Source organism: Sturnira hondurensis, unplaced genomic scaffold, assembly GCF_014824575.4.
Source record: "Sturnira hondurensis isolate 20B ecotype Veracruz unplaced genomic scaffold, ASM1482457v3 Scaffold0002597, whole genome shotgun sequence".
Taxonomy (NCBI): Eukaryota; Metazoa; Chordata; class Mammalia; order Chiroptera; family Phyllostomidae; genus Sturnira; species Sturnira hondurensis.
In genome coordinates this window covers 2619574-2642634 of record NW_028075228.1, presented here as the reverse complement: position 1 = coordinate 2642634, position 23061 = coordinate 2619574, and the positions used below count along the sequence as shown (strand labels likewise).

The 23061-nt window shown below is 44.5% G+C and overlaps 2 protein-coding genes across 4 annotated transcripts in view; one reads left to right on the top strand and one right to left on the bottom strand.

Moving 5' to 3' along the window:
- Positions 1-434: 434 nt before the first annotated feature.
- On the top strand, positions 435-13054 carry MAP1LC3B (microtubule associated protein 1 light chain 3 beta). Its single transcript, XM_037040225.1, has 4 exons — positions 435-602; positions 6821-6876; positions 10527-10633; positions 11253-13054. Exons 1-4 carry the CDS (start codon positions 563-565, stop codon positions 11425-11427), a joined length of 378 nt encoding a protein of 125 aa, XP_036896120.1. The 5' UTR covers positions 435-562; the 3' UTR covers positions 11428-13054.
- A 3417-nt stretch (positions 13055-16471) lies between these two features.
- The window catches only part of ZCCHC14 (zinc finger CCHC-type containing 14), a 58725-nt gene continuing 52135 nt past the window's right edge, over positions 16472-23061 (bottom strand). For all 3 annotated transcript variants that reach the window (XM_037040222.1, XM_037040224.1, XM_037040223.1), the window contains 2 exons: positions 21530-22999; positions 16472-20387 (listed from right to left, as the gene is read on the bottom strand). In XM_037040222.1, the coding sequence (XP_036896117.1) occupies positions 20332-20387; positions 21530-22999 (1526 nt within the window). In that variant the 3' untranslated portion in view covers positions 16472-20331. The remainder of the gene's footprint in view (positions 20388-21529; positions 23000-23061) is intronic.

The following is a 23061-nucleotide window of genomic DNA, read 5'->3' as shown; positions in this document are numbered from 1 at the left end:
ACAACCGAATATACTGGATCCGGAAGGCCAATGAAGACAAAGATTTTACACCTCAGAAATAACCAGCAGCTCCTGGATGGGCGATACTCGCAGAGCAGGAGCGCGAAAGGACTGTTTTTCGGGCGGAATCGTTGAGAGTCACCAGCACCGGGCGCTGGAAACATAGGTGCACGGACCAGAGCAGCGGGCCACGAAGGACAGCGCGGCGCGGCAGGGACCCCGGGGGTCGCACCCCGCCCCTCCGTGGGGCGAGGGGCCAGGCGGGCTGCGGGGCCGCGTTCCGCGCTCCCTCCCGCGGGCCACGAGGACACGTCCCCACCCGGCGCTGCCGACACAGACAATCGCCACGCGCGCGGCCCCGCTTCCGCCACGCACGACATGGCGGCTGCAGAGTCCGCCCTCCGCCCAGCCTGCAGGGGCGGTGCGCTAGTCACCTGACGCGGCTGCGGGCTGAGGAGACACAAGAGAAGTCGCTGTCGCCGCTGTCGCCACTGTCGCATCCGCCGCCACCTGAAGCTGCCGGGACCGTCTGCTTCGCCGTCCCTTCTGAGCCTCCCGCGCCATGCCGTCGGAGAAGACCTTCAAGCAGCGTCGCACCTTCGGTGGGTGCCGCGGCCGGGCCCGGAAGGACCGCGGGGCAGACGCGGCGGGCCCGGGGTTGACGGGGGCCGGAGCGGGCTGAGGGGCCGACACGGCGGGCCGGGCCCGAGACGGCCGGGGGTTGGCGGGGCCAGGGAGGGCGAGGAGCGGCGCTGAAGGCCGCGGGCTGACGGAGGGCCCGGGAGACCTGAACGGCCCAGACGGCGGGCCGGCCCCGGCAGGGCCGGGCGCCCGAAAGGGCTGAGGAGCCGAGACGGCGGGCCGGCCCGGGGGCTGACGGAGGGCCAGGCACCGCAGGCCGAGGTGCCGGGGGCGAGGGGCCGCGGGGCTGCGGTCTGGGTGGCGAAAGGCCGAGGGGCCCGGCGGGCGGAGGGTTTTCGGGGAGGGCCTGCGGGGGGTGGGGGGCGGGGCGTTCACACCTGGGCCCGCGGGCGCGCTTGCGCAAAGGTGGGGGTCGCCCAGCGCCCCCGATCCGTGCTCCCGGTAAGGGGCGGGGGTGACTGTCCGTCCCAGAAGCGCAAGTCCTTGTAAGAAATGTCGGACTCCTGGGGAAGCCGTCCGGGACGCCGGCGGTGCCAGGTCCTCCGAAGTGGCTGGTGGCTCCGGGATGCACGTGAGTCACCTCCAGGTGCGCTGTCCTCACCGCCTGAGGGCCGTAAGCAAGTCAGCGCCGTGACCCCGAGGCGTGAACCCGGGTGAGCCCCGAATCTGCCGTCTCTGCGTCCCGGCGCGGGCCCTGCGCAGAGGACGTGCCGGGACGTCTCGTGCCGGTTGGTGGCAGGAGAGCCGCGGCGGGCGGGGTCGCCTCTTCTCCAGGCCGGCGAGGACGTTCTTACTCTTCCGCGGCGGGTGCCTCAGGGCAGGTCTCCTCCGCTTTGGACGGCAAACCCCGGGTGGGCTCGCCGGCACTTGGTGGACCGTGAAAGTAGCATCGCGATATTGGCTCCTCCACAGAAATGACAAGAAAGGAGGGATCAGTGCTCCTTTTAAGCAAGAAAGTTCTGCAGTGACGGGCGGCCTCCGTGGATGTCTGTGTGGGACTTGTTTGCAGCGGCTTGGGGAGCACCGGGGAGCAGGGGTCCCGGTCCCTCCCGCCGCTCGGCGGGTTTCCGTGCGACGCTCGTGCGCCATCTCAAGCAGTGGCACCCTTGTGCAGATTCGGGCCTCTAGGAAGAGGTGCGCGTTCATCTGAGCGTGGATGTGGTTTTCCAGATCTCATTATCGATAAGTATTTGATTTCTCGTGCCTGGGGAGTTGGGGAGTTTCAGTAAGCGAAATTCGCGTCGGCCTGCCCAGCATGTCCTCAATCAACGTCTTGAGGCAGTTGGTCAGCAAGACTTGGATGTGCCTTTTTTGTTAGGCATTTTCTCCTCGGTGGCCCTGGTGAACTCCTCATACTGTTTAGCTTTTGTGCAACCCTGAGAGCGGCATTCGAAGCAGATCGGCTGTAGCGGCTTCCGTCCTTGCTAGTCCTGCATTCGAGTGTTAACTGGGCACGTTTGTGTGGCAGAGATGTCCGTTTCTCATGACTGCAATGACTACCGCGATCCTTTCCTTTGCTGAAGGTATCTTTACGGTACGCCGAAAAGGTGCTTTCTGATAACTTAGGAGGATTTCACCAGGAATCTATGGCTCTGGGAGTAAACAAGCAGCAATGTCCCATTTGTCCCCCAGTAGTGCTGTCTTACTGTGCCATTGTGACAGCCTTTTGAGCTAACAAAATTACCGTAATACTCATAACCCACATGCATTTTCACATGAGCAACTGTAGACCTACTCTTGTCCACTCCATTTATTGTATATGGGCTTTCCCCTAAGCTTGTCATTCCTCCCCACCATTTAAGATATCTTTAGTAGTAATGTTGCAGAAAAGTATCAGATACCTTTTCATGATTTCTGCCTTCCCTTGCTCCTGATTATCGTTAACAGCGCTGGCAATTGATAGTTTTCAGAAATTTGTAGCATACTAAGGGGAACCAGTTCTCTCCACTTTGGGGAGAACCTCTTTGTAGAATCTAAGACCAATCCCAGTTAGCTTAAGCATTTCTTTCTTTCCAAGTGAGTGAGTTTACATACATTTAAAGTTGAATATAGTTCTTTTGATAGACGGTCATTGAAAGGGTTGAAATGGATCTTAGCGCCCCTCCCAAATAACCCCTTCCTTTGTAGCTGAAGAAACTGGGTGGGGCCCAGAGAGGTGAAGATCGCGGACCACCTAGTGGCAGAGTCTGGACTTGCACTTCTGACCTTCTGAGATGAATTCTTCTATCCTCTATAGGGAGCCATCATTTCCAATACATGAAGTGGATCCACACTCTCAGTCAAGATGCGTAGTGTATCCTTGCAGATGATTTGAGAAATATAATGAACTTAAAAGGTGGTATTTGAGTGCTCTGGCTGGTGTGGCTCAGTGGATCGAGTGCTGGCCTGTGAACCAAAAGGTCACCAGTTTGGTTCCCAGTCAGGGCACATGTCTGGCTCGAGGATCAGGTCCCTGGTTGGAGGGGTATGAGAGGCAACCAACTGATGTATCTCTGGCACATCAGTGTTTCTCTCCACCTCTTTCTCCCTCCCTTCACTCTCTGGAAATAAATACAATCTTTTTAAAAGTTTATTTGAGCGAACAATTTTGGATTTGGTCTTCTCAAATGTTATAATAGTTTCACTCCATTTTCTTCTGGGGCTGGCCAGTTTCTTCAAAATCAGAACTGTTTCCCAGACACTGTTCTGCTGAGATTCGATGGTAAACTTAGATCTTAAGCTCCTCCACTGATAGGAAAGGGCTTGAACATCTCAGGGGAAGCTTATGTGTTGGTCTAGAATAAACAGTTCTAATAGGTAGACTGGAGAGTGAGACTTATGCCAAAAGCTAGATAGCAGCGCTCCGTGAACTTAGCAAACTGTGGCACTCATTGATGGGTTGGATGTTACGTTTACGATTTATAGACATATTGGGGAAATATTTATTATGCTTCTCTTTCACTCAGTGACATAAATCCTGGAAAATGCATATGTGAAGTTTTACTTTAATTGCTCTGGGGAATCTCAAAGCAACTTCATGGACAAATGTGTTGGTAAAATAACATACCTTAGATTCCTATTCTTATCTTTCTGTAAGGCTTATAAGGGTTCTCAGAGATAGGAGGAAAAGGAATCTGAGGAGGCATATCTTAATGTGCATTTGGAGCAGTATTTTCATTTTGCATGTGTTTATTAACCATCTTCTATGTATAAGCCTGGGCCATGAGGGAATACAGACATGACTAGAGCTGGGTCCTCGACTGCCAGGGGCAGTTTGTTGAGGAAGACAAATGATAAGCAGATCTTTAAAGCACTAAGAAAATAATTGAGTAAATGAATTGCTCTTTTTATGTGTCTTTGACGTGTGTTGTTGGCATGCTCCTGTCCAATGTACCCGTGGTTGCTGAAGATAATTAATCAAAAAGAGTAAGGTATTGATTGGCATGTACCATATTTAATTGCTTCAACATCACTGGGCCAAGACACTGAAGACATTCCTATGTTACTCTTTTCAGCTTAAGACATCTCTTGTCTTTAATAAAAACAATCATTTTTGGCTTCTTTTTAGGGCCATATTTTAGGGATAAATCAAGATAAAAAAGACTTGATGCTATAGTTTATTTGAAGTTTCACATTTAGAGTCTATTTTGTTTTTTCCTTCTTCATTAACCAAAATAAACCCGTTTCCTTATGTAAAAAAAAATCTTCTTCTTGTACCTAAATGTTTCTGCTTACCTTTTAGTTAAAGTTTATTAGGATAAACTTAAATATGGCACATTCTTCAGGGTGTATTAAAGAATTGCCATCCATTTGCTGGAGTAAATTAAATAAATTCTGATTTCCCTGAGCCTCTGAAAGAATCTACCCTGACAAAATGGAGCTTTTTATTGTAAAGAGGGCTGACAGCTAAGTCTGGATAGTCGAGCACCTTTTCTAGGCTAGGAGAGTCATGGGGACAGGTCTTAAAGCAATGAAGAAGCATCCACACCCTCAGAAACAGGATTCAAAGGATGATGCAGAGGAAATGCTCCTCCTCCTCTATGCTTCCTCTACTCTGAGTACCCTCCTACACACTGCTGACAACACACATGGGTTTTTTACACATCAAGCAGTTCAGCTGGGTGTTCTACAATTTCACTCAATTTGACACAATTTACCCAGTGTGGGCCTCAGATCCAGCAAATTGAGGGCTCAGTCCCACAAGACTGCTCCTCCCCCACTAACGGTACAACCGTTAATTGCAAGTGCAGGTTTTAACCTGTGCTCCTGACCAACTGGCTACAAATCAGAGGTTCCCACAACCCCCTCACTTTTTGTTAAATCGCCAGAATGGCCGGAGAACTCAGGGAAACCTTTTGCTTATTAGGTTACCAAATTATGACAAGGGATATTAAAGGATTTGAATGAACAAGCTTATGAAGACATACACAGAATGAGGTCCAGGAGATTCTCTGGGGTGAATAGGTGTGTGCCACCCAAAAGCTGTCCAAACCCATCTTTTTGGATGTTTATGGAGCTTCATTATATAGGCACAGCTGATTTAAGTCTTGGCCATTGTAATTTAGCCTCTTCCCGCTCCTTTCTCCTCCCAGGTGGTCAGGGAGTGAGTCTGAAAGCTTCAGCCCTCTAATCACTGTTAGTGCCCCTGGCAACTAGCCCCAACCCTTAAGGCTTTCCCAAAGTTACCACATTAAAATAAACTCAGATGTGGTTGAAAGGGACTTGCTATGAATAAGGAAGGACCTTTTGTTATCACTTAGGGAATTCTAAGGGATTTGGGAGCTCTGTGCCAGGACCAAGTATACATTTCTTGTTATAAATAACAATATAACAGATGAAAACTACTAGGTTAAGTTTATTATTAACAATAGCTAAATTTGTTTATTCTCATGTATTGAATAAAAATGTGCACTGGGCCCAATTGGTAGGAGTGTTGTCCCATACGCCAAAAGGTTGCAGGTTCGATTCCCAGTCAGGGCATGTACCTAGGTTGTGGGTTCTATCCCCAGCTGGGGAGCCTATAAGAGGCAATCAGTCTGTGGGTTTTGTTTTTTTTTTCTCTTCCCCTTTCCCTTCCTCTCTTTCTAAAAAGCAATGAAAAAATGTTCTCGGGTAAGGGTTAAAAAAAGAAGAATTAACTGGTAGGAACCCATGAGCTTGCAGTCTTCTTTGTCTATAGCATATATTTAATAATTTATCTTAGCAGCTGGTTTAGAAATGTTGGATGGGAGAATAGAAATAGAACTTATATGTTTGTATTTGAATATGGGAATTACTTCAGTAGTTTCTGTGAAGACTACTAAAATGTTTTTTTGAATCCACACCAAATTGGCAACAGAATTAGAATAAGTTCTTGGTGCCGTTTTTGGAGCCGCCAGCGTAAGCACTTTCTCGGGAAGTTCATGACATTGATCATTTATTTGCAAATATCATGAGAATGAGTTCTACCATGGTAAATCAAGGTGATTTTTAGAAGGTTTTAAAAAAATATATATTGATTCTGGAGAGAAAGATCAATGTGTTGTTCCACTTATTTATGTATCCATTAATTGATCCTTGTATGTGCCCTGGCCAGGGATCAAACTCCCTATCTCGGGGTATCAGGACCATGCTCTAACCAAGTGAGCAACCCAGCCAGGGCTTTCAGTTTTAATTAGTGCCATCTTAATCATATATATGTTCATGTATCGCTTTATATATGACATATCTCAAATTACACCTTATTGGGAACTGGACTTAGCTTGTTTGGGGTTTTTTTTTTCCTGTATTCCCCAGAGAGCTTAGTACATTTATTTGAAAATGTTAATAAGTGATTATATTAAGGGGCAGAATACAGAGAATTCTCAAAGTATTCAACAGTAGGCTTTATGCTTTAAACCTTTATTTTGGGCACTGTACGAAACCATTTAAAACTTAAATAGGGCATTCTTTTTCCCCTGGTCTTATGTCATACCAGCTGATAGAGCCATGTAATTGCATATTAGTTTTCATATAATTGCCTTTGGCCTTACATACTAAGCTTTGCCAGATACGAAGTGTTAGTGCTTGGTTTCTCTCAGTTCTAGGAAAGATGTGTCTACTGACTGCTTTGCTCTGCCACAGCTAAGGTGAGATGAATTCAGATATGAAAGTCACCAGAAGAAGTGCAGGCAAGAAGCTGCATTTGGGCCCCAATAACACCTGTGTCTCTTCATTGCAGAACAAAGAGTAGAAGACGTACGACTTATCCGAGAGCAGCATCCAACCAAAATCCCGGTAGGTAGTGTCAGGTACCTGTGTTATGTGTGTCTCATTGGTTAACGACGTGTAAAGCAGAGAGCCCTGCTGAAGTGTGGCTTTAATGCGGTGCTGCTGCAGCAACTGCCTGATAGGAATCCTACTTCTGAAATCTCTTAACCTAGTTTTTAATATAATCATATTCTGTTTCCTCCTAAGTCTGCCGTCTTAATGTTACACACTTCACACATCAAATGTATTTTGGGGGGACAGGACAAGATGGGCTAGAACTGTTAGTATTTTATCAATGGAAGGATATATCCACTTTCTTCTACAGAAAGCAAGGACGACTGCTGCGGGCAGATTAGCAGCTCTCGGGATTTAAGTGTGACTGTATTCTAAGCTGCCTGACTTCTGATGCCCTGGAGAAGTCTCTTCTTATATTTGGCTTCTTTGCAGGAGACGGAGGAAAGATACTGGTCACTCCTGTCACGTGTAGGGGCCTCAGATGCTCATTGTCGTGCCTAGGCAGCCGTGTTCTCTCCCTGAGTCCTTTCGTGGTGGACCTTAAATAAGCTTCTGCTAAGACACTAACTGGTCTAGAGAGAATTTGTCAAAAGGAACTTTTGGTTTCAGGCCCCCTAGGGTCAAGGTTGCTAAGTGATCTTGGACTAGTTAGTAAAATTCTGAGAGGACCTGCCATATCCTCATCTGTAAAATGGGAAGAAAAACCCCATAGCATATGGTTGTTGGAAAGAGTTGCAAGTTTCTGGGTACGTGGTTATTAACTCCTGCAACTTTTACAGACCACTTACAAAGAAGCTGCACTGCTAAACACTGCAGAAGTTTCCGTGTTTGGCTTTGAGACTGGTGATCTCGTACTGAAGTAGGGGAAAGAAGATGAGAGATCCATGGGGTTGGGGCTGTAAGGTACACGGACAAGAGAATAAGATGGGGCTGCTCGGCATTTTCCCACCTGTAGGATTCCCTAGTAAGACACGTTCTGTTTTGCTTGGACTGGTTGGAAATGTCCCAGTATGTCCTTGGCCTTGGGGGTCAACATATGGCTTAGAGGTGAGCCTTCTGGGGAATTTCCTTAATTTTAAGGTTTGCCTTTACTTTGGAGCACCCACTGTATCTGTTTGCTACAGCAGGTGTCGCACACATAGATGTTGTCCTTCAACCAGAAAAGGCACTCCCCCAGAAACGAACGGCCAGCCCCACAGGCTGCCGGGACTTGTTCCACAGACTCCTTCTGAAATGTGAATTTATGTGTACATTAAAAACCATACCTTCTGCTGGTAGTTTCAGGGATTATTTTTATTTATTTACTTATTTACTTATTTTTGCAGAAATCACATATTTGTCCTTCCATGCATGTGCTTATGACATGCTGAACAAGTTTGAGAAGCAGACTCATAGCCACTCACATGTTGAGAAGGTGATGGGTGCACAGACAAACAACGGACAGGGGGACAGACAAGACATAGGCAGTTCCCCGGCCCTCTATTCTCCATTCCCCAGTGGTGGCTTTTTCTTCTGTGTTCCTGTCCATAGCCCCACCATCTAAATGAAGTATCAAGGAGGCACTTTTCAGATCTAGTCAGATACTTTATTCTATGGGTGGGTTATACATCTGCTTTCCCAAATTAGAAGAATTAAAGGGAAAAATTTTTTTTAGAGATTGAAAACTAAACCAAGCCTTTATAGATGGTTGTATTTTCATGGAGATCGGCACGAGGTGAGTAGGAGCAGCTACAGTAGCTTCTCCCCAACAGCCCAGACTCACAACTGAGAGCAGCGGGTACCCGAGGTCATCTTATCCAGCATTTTTCCTAGGCTGCGGTGTGTTCCTTTAATGGAAGGATTCTAAGGTCTTGAATTTTTTCTTCCCATTCTCTATTTCTGCTTCTTCCTGGGCCAGGAATCTCAGATTTCTGTATTGTCTCTGATTTCTGCTACTGTTTAACCCCAGGCAGGTAGTCTGCCTACTGATACTCTGTGGATGTTATGTTCTGAATACACAGCTGTACTGGATAAGCTCTTCATTTTGGCAAGGGAGGTGATGACAGCTTGACCTGGCCCTGACACAGAACCTCATGTAGGTCCCATAGAGTAAAGTACAGATAAGCATTTTCCCTTTTCCAAAGAAACGTGAAGGTTTTCTATTGGTATCTCTCAACTTCTCAATGCTGTTACAGGTCAGAGTTGCTGTACATGAAGAAGGATGTCTGTGGTACTTGGTAAAGAGATGATAATGAGTCTCACAGGCAGTCGCCAGCATGTGGTCAGAGCTTTTATATGGCTTAGAACTGGAAAAAAAACTATTTCTTTTTTTTTTTTTTCTGTAGAAAGGAAGTATGGCAAGGAGCTAATGGATTTATTTCAGTTCATAATGTGAAACTATTTTTGTTTCTTGCATAGCTCAAAATTCTTGACTTTAATACTCATTAATGGAATAGCAAGAATATTTTACCAAAATGAAAGAAATCCTCAGGTAACAAATTTGTCCCTGGAACCAGCTAATCATGATCTCTACTTGCCAATATTGATTCAGGATTATTTTCATGTCAAATAGAGAAATATGTCTCTAGTATTTAAAAAAACTGAGTTTATTGCTGTAATTAAGATTTACAATTTTATTAAGGTTCCTTTCCATGTCACAGGAAATGGTGGTTTTACAATTGATATAGATAGATTCAGATCTTTACACTTGAAGCTGCTACCCAGCCTCTCTGTTCTTCTAAAACTTAGGGTCTTTTTTCTGACTAGGTAGTATATTTTCGTGGTTCCTGGAGGGTAAGTGGAGGCAGTCTGGCTTCCTCACCCAGGTGTCTGGGGAGCTGAGGGAAGCAGTGTTCCCATAGCCCTGGGGGGCCTGATCAGTGGTGTTCTCATAGGCTTGAGACTGGGTCCGATAAACTGTTCCCAGAACATGAAGTGGGCTCTCATACACAGAATTATGCTGTTATATAATTTTCTGTCTTAAAAGCAGCTTTGTTCTAGTATTAAAAGGGGGCTAGGGTCTCCCTGTGCCACACTGGGGAGCAAGGGCTAAAACATGTGCCACACAGAGACACGCAGGGGGACATGTGGCTTGCAGCGTGCGTGGCTGGCCCACTGGTGAATAAAGGCATGTCAGACAGCCCAATGGCTCTGTGATTTTTTTTTTTTAATTATCTTTAGAGGGGAAGGGAAGGAGAGAAGTATCAATGTATGGTTGCCTCTTGTGAGTCCCCTGCAGGGAACTGGCCTGCAACCCAGGCATGTGCCCTGACTGGGAATCGAACCGTGATCGTGTGGTTCGCAGGCCCGTGCTCAATCCACTGAGCTACGCCAGCCAGGGCCTTCTGTGAATATTCTTGTGTTTGCCTGAATACCATGAACCTATCAGGCCTTGATCAGCTGCAACACAGTTCCAAATAACAAAAGAATACACAGCAGTTTCTTCCTCCACCCTGCAGCCACCTTGCTCATGTCCCCGGAGGCAGCTACTCTGTCTCTCATGGACCATTTTATAGGAGAGTCTAAGCTAATAAATGATCCCTCTTCACAGGAGAGCTATGAGGAAACTAACCAACAGGCTATTTTAAACCCCACTTTGGCATGTGCCAGTTACAGTATAGGAAATAGTTTATTTTTCTCTGTTGATGGCTATTTTAAAATCACCTTTCTGGCTTCATTTCTAGGTGATAATAGAACGATACAAGGGTGAGAAGCAGCTTCCTGTCCTGGATAAAACCAAGTTTCTTGTACCTGATCATGTCAACATGAGTGAACTCATCAAGATAATTAGGTATTTAATCTTCTCTTTATTTTTTATTTCTTTCAGTAACTTCTCATTGTTTATCCCATTTACAGATCTTTAGTTATGATTAAAATTATGCAAGCTTAATAAGACTATAGGATGCTTCATTTCTCCGTTTTTTAATATTTCTTACCTGCTTAATCTCATGTCCCTTCTGATCCTTTCGTGACAGCTAGTGTGGATGTGGTCCATTAACCAGAAAAGTTACCAGTTTTGTATAGCACCATGAATAAAAGAGAGTGTAGACTTGGTACAATGGGAATAAATTGTACCCGCTCAGGTCTTAGTTTATAAATGTTTTGAACTGTTTTTCTCACAGTTTAGACACTAATGGCTCTTCAGATAGTAAACTAGTTTCAAACTGGCCTCAAGAAGGTAATAAAAATAACTTGTCAAGGATTATCACTAATATTGGTCATGAATATAATCATAGAAAATATTTTGTGCTCTGTGAGAATATTAGAGTGATCATAATCAGTAAGGTATACACTTTAATTTGCCAGAAGCAGCATTTGGAAAATGTTATGCTTTTAAATCATTTGGGGTGATATTTTTTACATATGCTCCCTACTTACTGATGTATTTTTTTCACACTTTCTTTCCATAGAAGGCGCTTACAGCTCAACGCTAATCAAGCCTTCTTCCTGCTGGTGAATGGGCACAGCATGGTGAGCGTGTCCACACCAATTTCAGAAGTGTATGAAAGTGAGAAGGATGAAGATGGCTTCCTGTATATGGTGTATGCCTCTCAGGAGACATTTGGAATGAAATGGTTGGTGTAAGACTAGAAAAATGCATCCACTCTAGAATGTTTTAAACCCTTACCAACAGGAAGAAAAAGGGATGTTACCAACTGAGATTGATCAGTTCATCTAACACAGATCATCAAAGCAGTAGTGTTCCTGCCTGGGAGTTTTAGAAAGTTGTTTTTGTACTTCAAGCAGAAAACCTGGCTCCAAATGAGCGCACTCATCTTTGGAAAACTATATGATTTAACCTAGGCTGTCTTGTTTTCAGATTTAGAAGTTTAAAAATAAAATACTTTGCGTTCTGAGTTACCAGTAAAATAGACCTTCAGTTATTTTAATGTTCTTTCCACAACAGGAACTTGCATTTTGAGCAGAGACAATAAATCTTTTCTTCAGGTGCACAGAACCTGCCAACATTTTAATTGAAGGGTTTGTACCCAACTAGAGAGGTCTCTAAGAGGATCTTTAAGCATAACTTGTCAAGCATAGCCCCCCCCCCAAAATCACATCTGCCGGAATAGTTGGCAAGGAGGAGGCCAAATAGGGGTGTGTAAGAAAACTGTGAACTGCTGTTAAAGGTTCCTCCTGATTCCTAGCGAGTACACCCGAAGTCAGTGCTCTTGAGTGTTAGAAAGCTTTTACTTGGTTTGTTCCCCAGGCGGTAACACACACAGAAAAATATCACTGCTCAGTAGGAACTTTGAATAATTTATTTTGGTCTAGTTTCTCAAAAGTCCCAGAGAAAAAAGGTGACATTTTTTCTGTTTCAGATATTCTCTGATCAAAAAGCTCAAACTAGTGCCTGCTTTGGTGATTCAACAAGCAATTGTATCAGTTTCATTCTTGAGGGCAGGGCTGGGAACGACAGAATCCTCAAACTAAAGGCGTTTAAAATTCAGATGCACCTCCTCTACATTTAGGCTTAAGGCTGCAGATGATCCATGTTTTATGTTAGGTGTGTGACTAAATGTGATTAAAAAGCTACCACATTTTAAAGAATATTTCAGTTACCACTGTTAGGTCAAACAGCTGCCGAAATTCCCGCACTGTAAGTGCATGTCAATTGTGAAGAAAGCAGTAAAAGGAGATAACATTCTCTTCACAGATAATGATGTCAAAAATTAAAACTTATTTTCCACATCCAACTAGAATGCTTCTACTACCTGCATGGACTCATTGTTTACTATTTTTATGGGAGATTCACAAAAAGATCATATACCACTTTAGATTACATGTAGCAGGTCATGATTTGCCCTTGATATTTAGATGTATATGGAATACCTGCATCAGTTAGTGGAACTTATTTGCTGTAATGAAGGGATTAGACAATATTACTGCATATGGGCCTTTAACCCCCAAGCTCCGGTCACCTCCTACTGCTGCATGCGTCTGTCTACATGGCTAACTTTTAATGTGTATATTTTTACATTATGTACATTCTTAATCGGCCTGTCTTGTTTAGATTGTATATGTCATTATATCTGACATTGTTGTAACTACTGTGTGATCAGTAAGATTCCTATAAGAAATCCTGCTTTTTACAAAAAAAAAAAAGGCAAGAGGGGTGACTTATATCCCAGATTAGTGGGTGGTCACTCTGTATTTATAGGATCTTTAAAACAAGTACATTTTTAATGAACTAAGGTGAATAAAGGCACAAGTAAAAACTGTCATCAAAGCTCAGTTTAATGGATCAGTGTCTGAGACATACAATCCTGCATACTGTCTGTAGTAGCCAAAGCCAAACAAGTAATATTCTTCCTAAGAAGGGGCACCCAGACTGGTTTTGCTGTGTGGGACAGCACTCGCGTTGGAGGGACACCAACCTTTGAAGGTCTCTGCCTTGTCATGGGCACCTTCTTTACCTTGGTCAAAGTTCTCCCAACTGGTTGAGGGCCCTGGCTCAGTTTGGAGTATTGTCCCAACATCCCACGGTTGTGGCTTTGATCTCCAGTCAGGGCACAAACAAGAATCAACCGATGAATGCATGAATAAGTGGAATAATTGATGTTTCTATCTCTCCACCCTTCCCTCCCTCCCTAAAATCAATAAAAATTTTTTAAGATCCCTAAATTCTCCTTAGAACTTAATGTACCATGCAGTATGCACAGGATGGATGTGGAACCTAGGTGTATTGTGGGAATAAACTTAAAAACCTAAGTGGCTCAGAATGAACAGCGAAGTAAACGTGAAGGTGTCAAGAGTCTGTGTGTGTGTGTGTGGTGGTCACGAAGGCATTACATGGCTTATGGTACGTCAATTGACTGAGGGGGCACATCAAGTAAAAACAGTACAAACAAGCCAAGTAGTATGGGGGGGCTCTGCCCGTAGATCCTCCCTGGTTGCCAGGGACAAGAATAAGTCTGAAGACATCTGTGTGAAGAGGAGAGGTGGCCAGTCTCTTCAAGCAGTCTCAGGGGAGAAGGGCCTTGAGCCTATTCCTCAATGGGTTTTTATTGGGTTCAGTTTGCACAAGAATACAGGTAAAGCTCATCAATCATTATCAGGCAGTAATGATCAAAGAACAGATAACACAACTGTGAGAGCTTATTCTGAGTCACGGTCAGATGATAAAGGGCCATAAAACTTTGGGAAACAAACTTGTTTTATGATTAGACCCTTATCAGAAAATTGAGTGGCAGCCTTAGCCAAGCAGGTTTCACCGAATTTTATGCATTCTTAGGCCTGATCTCCCCAAGGAACCACCTGTTCCTGCCCAGGGCTGCACGGGGGAAGTAAGGCAGCCAAGAGATGAGATTTCTTGCAGACAGAATGAGGACTCAGGCTATGTCAAAGCTGAGGGGTGATGGTCCATCACCCCCTTTTCTTACAGCCCCCCAGTCCTTCCCTGAGGGCCCCACCAAGACCATGTCTGTCTGAGGTGGTCCCTCCCTTGAGGAATCACTGGCTAACCAGTCATCTGCCTGGGGCCAAGCAGGGTGAAGTAAGAGGGCAGAAGCAGCACCCCAACCAGGATGAGCTTTGTCTCCTTAGTGGCTTATGGTCCAAAGGTCTTTTACTCAGCCTTAGCCACGGGGTGGGGGGTGGGGGGCAGGTGGCGTACAGCTTCTGAAACCAGGCAGGGCGGTTTCCAACAAAGTAGTGGCCAGCGTTACTCATTTGGAAAACTGGATGCAGAACCAACTCAAATTGAAATAGACTCTGTAACTTTAGTGGAAGAGTACAGGGAGCACATTAAGGGAATGCTCTGCTTCCCCACGTTTCTTGTTCGGCAGATATGCACCTCTCCCACCCCCAGAGGTCTGGTCTGGATGGTTCCCTGGAGATAACCCAGAGGCCCTGGAAGTAACAAAGAACAAGAAATAATTTTAGGAATGTACAAATGTAACTACTCCTTAACTGTTAAGGAGTTAAAATTACATTCAGCTCTTTGAAGGCAACCACAAGGCTGATAGGGCCCCCTGGTGACTGAGTTTGACACCCCTGTCCTAAATGAAGAACAGAACAAAACTTCACTGGAAGAACTAAACAGAATGGAGACAAGCAATCTTCTAGATGCAGAGTTCAAAACACTGGTTATCAGGATGTTCAATGAACTCACTGAGAACTTCAATATATCGTAAAAAAGAACCACTCAGAAATGAAGGCTATACTAACTGAAATGAATAATTTATAGGGAAATCAACAGTAGAGTAGATGAAGCCAAGAATCAAATCAGTGAGTTGGAATTTAAGGAAGCAAAAATGCCCAGTCAGAACAGCAAAAAGAAAGAAGAATCCAAAAAAATGAAAAATAGTTTAAGGGGCCTCTGGGACAACTTCAGGCACACCAACATTCACATCACAGGGGTGCTGGGAAAAGAAGGAATGCAAGAAATTGAAAACCTGCTTGAAAAAGTAATGACAAAAAACTTAACCTGGTGAAGAAAACAGATATGTAACTTGAGGAAGCAGAGAAACGAGATGAATCCAAAGAGACCTACTCCAAGACACATCATAACTGAAATGCCAAAACTTAGTTACCTACAAGGGAGCTCCCATAAGACTGTCAGCTTATTTCTCAACAGAAACTTTGCAGGCCAGAAGGGATTGGCAGTAAATATCCAAAGTGATAAAAAGCAAGGACCTACAACCAAGATTACACAGTAAAGCTATCGTGTAGAACTTAAGGACAAAGAGCTTCCCAGACAAGAAAAAGCTAAAGGAGTTCATTACCACCAAACCAGTATTGTATGAAATGTTAAAGGGTCGTCTTTAAGAAAAAAGATAAAAAGTATGAATAAAATGGCAATACATACGTATCAACAATTGACAAAAAAATAAAAATGAAGAAGCGGAACAGAAACACACTCATAGCTACAGAGAAAATTCTGACGGTTGCCAGATGGGAAGGGGGTTTGAGGAATGGGTGAAAAGATTACAAAATACAAATTGATAGTTAACAGAATAGTCCTAGGGATGTAACATACAACATACTCAATACAGTCAATAATAGTCTAAGAACTAAGTACGGTTGAGTGGTAAAAGGTGTATCAGGATGATCAGTTTCAAGTTCTGTAATGTCTAATCACTGGAGTACACCTACATCTAATATAATATTGTATGTCAACAGTCACTGAAAAATTAAAAATGATTTAAAATTTAACAAGATACTTAGATCTATTAACCCCAACCTTGACTGTCATGAAACCTACAGCTGTATGTAACATCTTTAAACCCCAAATAATTCAAATTTCTGTCCATATCAAGGATATTTTTTAAAGATCCTTGGAAACTTGATAGAAAACAGATGTAAGATGAAGTATCTCTTTTGTAAAGCTGGGAAGGCAGAAAGGATTGACCCCCTAGTATGGAGATCAAGAATTATGATTTATTTGAAAAGACAAGTGCTTCATATTTTCAGACAAAAACCTCATAAAAGGAAAGGGTTTTTTTTTTCCATTTTTATTTTCAGTACATTAAATTTACTCATAAAAACATTCTAAAAATGTACAATTTTTCTTTTAACAAAGTATAATAAAACATAAAAACCCCAAAAACAGAATACTTGACATTTACAATTCAAAATCAAATTAGCAGAATATTAAATATTTACAAAACTATATTTTTAAAAAATATTTATAAAGTTACATGCAATTTTGTAGGATTGACAAAAGAATGGCTCAAAAATGGGAGACTTTTCCTTCATTCCTAAAAAGCAAATATGTCCAATAGAAGCTGTGAAGATTCTTGAGTACACGAGGTCTTCAGTTTCAGTACCAAAGCCTTTGTCTTTGTGCATGTAAAGAACTTACGCATGTGAGGGGCTTGCTACAATACCCAGGATGGAGAACCGACACTCCCCTCCCTCCATTAACAGTGTAGGAACATTGACCTTTGGCCTCAACCAGCACAGTATGTAGTTTTATGAATGTTGATTACAGATAGTTTCTTTCAGAACCTTGGGACTTGTCAATAACTGAGCTTCTCCAGAACCCATGGCTTTCTTTATATGTCACCTGACTCATTCTTTGGGAGTCATCTGTACTTTGGAAAGGATGGCCGATGGGATCAGGTTCCACAGGCCCATCCTCTGAGACAGGTGGTCAAGCTGAGCAGGGACATGGTTTCCCTTATAACCTTTTAAGACTCTTCAACATGTAACGCCATCAGTTATCAGTATGTGAAACTAGCAAGGCATCAAATAAACCAGCACAAAAGCAGGAAGGGTGACAAAACGATAGGGAGTGAGGAGGGTAGGGCACAACCCAATTCCTCTCAGCAAGTGCTCGCTGGAAACACTGGAGTGAGTGGACGAGTGCAAGCCTGGGTCAGCCTGTGCTCAAACAGGAAACACGTTACAGCCGTGTGACGTCAGGCCAAGTTACTACCACTGCTACTGTGCCTCCATACATAATGTGTAGTGTAAACTAGCTATGTTGACTTCTTGCGATAAAAGACCTATAAGAATTCTAAATATAGTGAATTAAAGTACTCAACCTACTAACTACTATATTAACAAGCTGACTCCTGTAATCTTTTGGAGATTATAGATGATGCTGGTTTTTTAAAATACCCAATGACATATCTGCTTTTAAAAAATAAATGTCTATTTTTATTAGAAGTGCTAGCTCCCATTTCCTCAGTGCTCTTTAACAGTTAGGAGTTTTAATGTTTAAACACTTTCCAATTTTCAGTACTACCATAAAATAAAAATTAGAAAATAAGGTATAAAATTGAGTGTTTTGCTTTTCAAAAAAAAAGATTAAATAGTTGTTTTACCCCAACATTGTATTGTACTTTGATCTGTACATTCCTGTACATTCCTCTTTCTCCATTCTTGGAGATAAAAATGGGGTTAGAAACTTTAATATACGACAGACTACACAAAGCAAAGTGGCTGGCGCCACACCTACCTGGTTGCCACAGCACTTCGAAACAGCCACGACTTCAGGAAAAAGACTAAGTAGTTGAAAGGATCATTCTGATCTGTGTTTCTAACTGGTGAGGACATCTTCTGAGGAAACGCAAAATGTTTTTTAGGTTTACTGACTTTGGTAGCTTTTGGAGAGAAATTCATCAGATAATGCTGCCAACAAATATTCCCAAGTCCAAGTATGCGATTCACTCGGGAAGAGATCTGATGGATGAGCAGCTTTGTGTCCTGTGTACCTCGTATTTACATACCACAACTGTCAACTTGGAATGACCTCTTTGGAAATGTCACACCACACACGCACTTTCAAAGAAACCGGGAATTTTTCTAAGACCTTTGATGACTGGAACGCAGCCACACAATGTCTGAACTTATATACCTCAATCCGAGTGTCATACTTCAAACCAAAGTTTGTTTTGTTGTATTTAATACCAACCTCTAATATTTATCAAAATAGTTGCAAGGGTAACATAACAACACACACTTTCATTCCCCAATACTGACCACTAAAACAAAAAATCTAAATATGATGTTTTTTGCTATGAGACAGTTTTCAACAATTTCACTATGTTGAAATAGGATTTATTTAAAATATTTCTTTGTTTAAAAAACCAAAAAAATTTAAAAGTTTGGCTTTCAGCACATATCCAGGCCACTATACCGGCCTTCAGAAATATTAAAATCGTAAACATCAATGAACACTCTAAGTCTTCCGTTAACATAATATGACAAGTTCCAGTCTAATATTCTTTAAGGCAAAGTTGTGTCAGTTCTCATTATTTTGACATTTTTGTAGTGTTTATAACTTTAGAGATCAAAACATTCCCCCCAAAAGCTGCTGTAAGCATCACCGTTGTGTAAATCTGGATGTGATAATACTGTGTACCAGGAAGAGAGAATACAGAGGTCTGTCATTCTGCATTGCATAGAAATAAAACTCTACTAAAATAAAACTCTAAAAAACTCTACTAAAAGCCTTTTATTTAAAAAAAAATGTTACAACTTTCGACTTTAGTTTCCCTGAAGCCAGGAAACTGATCTCAAAATGTGAAGCTTCACATCATGATGCCTCAAATTCTAGGGTGTTCTTTTAATTTACATCAATTCTGCTTGAGGCTGATTGTCCCATTTTAAGAATGGTCTGAACATTGTGATTTTTTTAAAAAATAAATATTCATCTGGAAAAATCCCTGGGCAAGGCCTTACCAATCAATACTGAAGGCTTTAGAACTTAAAACAATGTTATTTGAGGAGAAAATTCCCTTTAGTCTTAAAGATTTAAGTCCCTAAATTTCAGACCACGAAGCTCCCCCCGCAGCAGGGTGGAACTGAGAGCTGTATGGCAAGGACTGCTTCTCAGCTCGCTGGAACCAGACCTCTGCAGACCCCGTAGCTGTCCTGCTGGTGTGGTCTCTCCCAGAGTCTACCACTGTCCATCAGTCTTCCAGGTGTTTTTAACAGAACAAACTATTAATACACAGCCTAATACAAAAGAAGCTGACAGGAGAAAATTTCAAACCTTTCACTCATAAACTGCAGGACTGTATCATTGTTAACATGTGTCTCAAGTGTGAACCTATCAGCAGTAAGCCTTGGGGTCCCTGGGAAGTCTGTGTGAGTTTTAAAAAACTTGCAAACTCTGCTAAGGACAGATGGCATCTGTCAGAGCCAAGTCACAAGGGCCGTGCTGTCACCATGTCTCCGTGAGAGTTCCTTCATGGTGGAAGATGACAGGACTCAAAGCTATGGGAGGGCCAGTAAAGAACTATTCGCGAAGCTTTGACAACCAGGGATTCTCTGGGACTTGGACCCTTAGAAATTAGTTGTTGTGAGAAACTATTTCTACTTAATAATGTAGTTTAAATTTATTTGCAAAAAAGAGAATCAAAAACCTGAAACTGCTACAAAGTGTTCTAAGGAGGGAAGTAAATACTAAAATCTCTGTTGTGTACTAAGTCACGTGGCCTGCTGGTGCCAACTCTGTAGAGACAGATCCTCTGAAGGTCTTACACTGACTGGTCTCAGGGAGTGAGTCTCCCAGAACCGCAGAGACTGACATCAGTTTACATTCTGCTGTAGTGCAATCCTTAAAAAGCCCAGATATTAGTGCCTAGCCACTTTAGGAACAAAACAAAAACAAAACAAAACAAAGGTGACATTTTCCCTCACCCAGGGGTGCCAACAGTCCGACTGGTGGAACTCCACTTGGAGAACTCCAACCTTCAGCTCTCACTTCCGATCTCGCGTAGCTGCCCTGGAATTACGTGGGAGCCTAGAAGGACCAGTTACGGCAATGCTCTTCCAGAGACGGCAGGTCTCTGCTCTGCAACCAAGGGTGGAGATACCCACTAGGCAAGTCCTGACATCGAGCTCCAATCTAAAATTTTGGCAATAAAACTGAGTTTGATGCACTCCTACGCTAGGTTTTCTATCCAGTCTAATAAAGTAAAGCACCTTTGGATTAAGAATATTAAGCTCAACAGCAACTAGACTTCTCAGTTTTGTATTTAATTTTCCTTATGTCTCCATGGCTTAATAGTGTTCTGTTGCCAGAGAAAAATATCAATCTGTGGAGTCCAGACTTTCTGCTGGAGGGGCATATTTCAACCTAAAAGTACCTAGAGAGAGGGAAAAAAAGAGATCACATTTGAATCACTGTAGAATTACCACAAACAACTGATCTGTCCAAAGTTATTTCCAGAGTCACTGGTCAAGATTCAGATGATGGAAATCTAGACCATCTGTTTCTAATGACTGCTAGCCCCCCTCTCCCACCCAAAAACCAGATGCTATTTTATTAGTTTATAAAATCAGACAAGGGGTGAAATAACTGAAGAATTACCAATCCGTTCCTTTATTCTTTTAGCAGCTCTTTTTCCAGCTCCAACAGCACACTGCTAGAGGGCTACCCAGCGTGCATCCACCCAGGGACAAGGACACACGCTCTGGGCTCGCTGCTTCAGGAGATGCAGCACCATCTCTGTCAACATGGGTGGCCACAACCCAGTCACCTGCACCTGCCACCAGACCTACAGAGTCTAAGTTGTTTGTCTTTAAAGCTCTCCAGGTGACTAAGACACACAGGCAGGTCTGGTAATCACAGGTCTAAGGCAACCCTCACAACTACAGAGATCAAGTGACTCAAGGCTGCACAGCGAATAGTCACAGAGCTGGGACCAATTCTCCCAAATGACCAGTTTAATGACCTTTCCAAAACCAACAGCAAGAACAAACCCGTTGTAATAAATACATCAGACATACACTTGAATTTGACTAAAGAAAACAAAAGAGAGCAGTGGGAGAGAGGAAGATGGCAGTGCAGTGAGGACGGTATCACGCACTCACGTGCACACACCAACAGTCACAGGCACCCTGTGCGGGGAGAACGGAAGTGGGGACACTGACTTCCATCTGCAGCATCTGAATTTATGCACTATGCCCTAGGCCTTCAGTTAAAGGTTGGGGTGACATTAAATCACCCATACTTACTCCCCAGTCACATGGGAAGAAGTGACAGACCAAGGAGCCATCAGGCCAGACCCCCTCTCCACAGCCAGCTCGTCACATTCTAGAATAAGGAGCGGGCTGAAATCATGAAGACAGTCTCAGAACCAAAGTAACCCTCCTTTTGGGAGCTCACAGCCTACCGAGAATTTCATAAACAATAAACCTTTTCCTGCACCTCTCTGAGCAGTGCTGCACTGCTAACCAGTGTAGCTGGTTTGCCTCCGGAGCTTCGACGGCCGCGGCCTGCCTTTACCTTGCCGATTGAAGTCCATGGATGGCTGCTTGCAGTCCTGAGCACGGTGACCGGTGGCCCCACAGTTGTAACACGAGAGGTTGCCGCTCTTTTTGTGACTGGAACCATTGCTACTGCCCACCAAGCCCTGGGCCTGGTACACACCGGCCGCCCCTGCCATGAAGCTCTGCATGGGAGGGACAGTGAAAGTGGACTGGCCGCCCAGCACGGGCTCAGTGGGCACACTGCTGCCATAGGGTGAGGGCATGACTGGGAAGGCGCTGCTGCCATACTGCTGGGTGCCCACATAGCCACTGCCACACACGGGGCTGAAGGGCAGAAAGGGGAAGGGGAAGACGGACGGCCCCGAGAACGGGTGCTGGAAATAGTTGGCATAGCTGACAGTCAGGCCGCCAGAGCCACAGCTCCCACTGCATCCACAGGACGTGCACACAACGCAGCCAGGCGGCGGGCCGGGTGAGGGTTGCTGTGGTGCCGGTGGTTGCTGATGGTGGTGGTGGTGGTGGTGGTTCTGAGCAGAGGCAGGAATGTTCCCAGGGGAGCCACTGCCACTGCTGCTGCTGCTGCTGCTGTAGAAACTGCTTTCAGGGACTGAGGAGAGTGCAGGGCTGGAGCTGGGGGCGGGGCAGCTGGGCACAGTGGCCATGTTTGGGAAGGACGGGGAAGCGTGGCTACTGGAGGAGGCAGTGTTGCTGTTCGCACAGAAGCTGCCCTGCAGGGGGCCCACGGGCACACTGCTCATTGCAGAGAAGGCAGCTTTGGTGTTGGCTGTGTAGAGAGCAGTCCGAGGGTTTATTATTGCAGGGGGCACACTGATCTGCACATTATTAGAACAGGGGGTTTGCCCAGAAATGGCGGAATCCGCAGGGACAGATGAAGACATCAGAAGTTTCACTGGTGGCCGAGCCACATGGAAGACCGTGCTGGATGTCCCCATGGCAGCAGAGCTCGTCTCCACCACCAGGGCCGGCTGCTGGGCCGGCTTCATCACCCTGTCCAGTGCAGATGCATGGACAACTTTGGTGCGAGGACCAAAGGACACGGTGGGTGACCCAGAGCTGCTCTCAGTAAGTCCGGAAAGGACCTGCATGGGCTGATGGGGGGCAGATGTGGGTAACACATCCATCATGACATTGCCAAAGCTCTTGTCCACTTTGATGCTGCTTCTTGGTCCAGAGACTTTATTCCTTTCTTCTAGCGAGAGCAGTGAGTGCATGGAAGATGAGAGGAGCTTCATGTCTGCGCCGCCCCTTTCCGATTTGTGCACAGAGTTCAGCATTCGGAGGGGTGCGATGTGGGAGGCTGCGGTCATCATCTGAGGAGGCAGAGGGTGGTGGCCTGACGGGTTGGAGCCAGCCTCATTCTGCACAGGAAGAACCTGAGCTGTGGGTCTAGTGGAAGTTGAAGTGAAATGGTTCAGCAGCATGACAGGCTTCTCTTTATCAGGACCTTCCATGTGCACCTCCGCACCTAGAGATGGAAACACGAGGTCAGCACAGTCCCACAGGCCAGGGCAGAGGCAGCACTGGGCC

What these genes read in the sequence shown, in the direction of transcription:
- MAP1LC3B (XM_037040225.1), top strand. Translation starts at nt 563, where the DNA reads ATGCCGTCGGAGAAGACCTTCAAGCAGCGTCGCACCTTCG. An exon ending in AGCATCCAACCAAAATCCCG is followed by an intron (nt 6,877 to 10,526) that starts GTAGGTAGTGTC and finishes CTTCATTTCTAG; the next exon opens with GTGATAATAGAACGATACAA. An exon ending in GAACTCATCAAGATAATTAG is followed by an intron (nt 10,634 to 11,252) that starts GTATTTAATCTT and finishes TTCTTTCCATAG; the next exon opens with AAGGCGCTTACAGCTCAACG.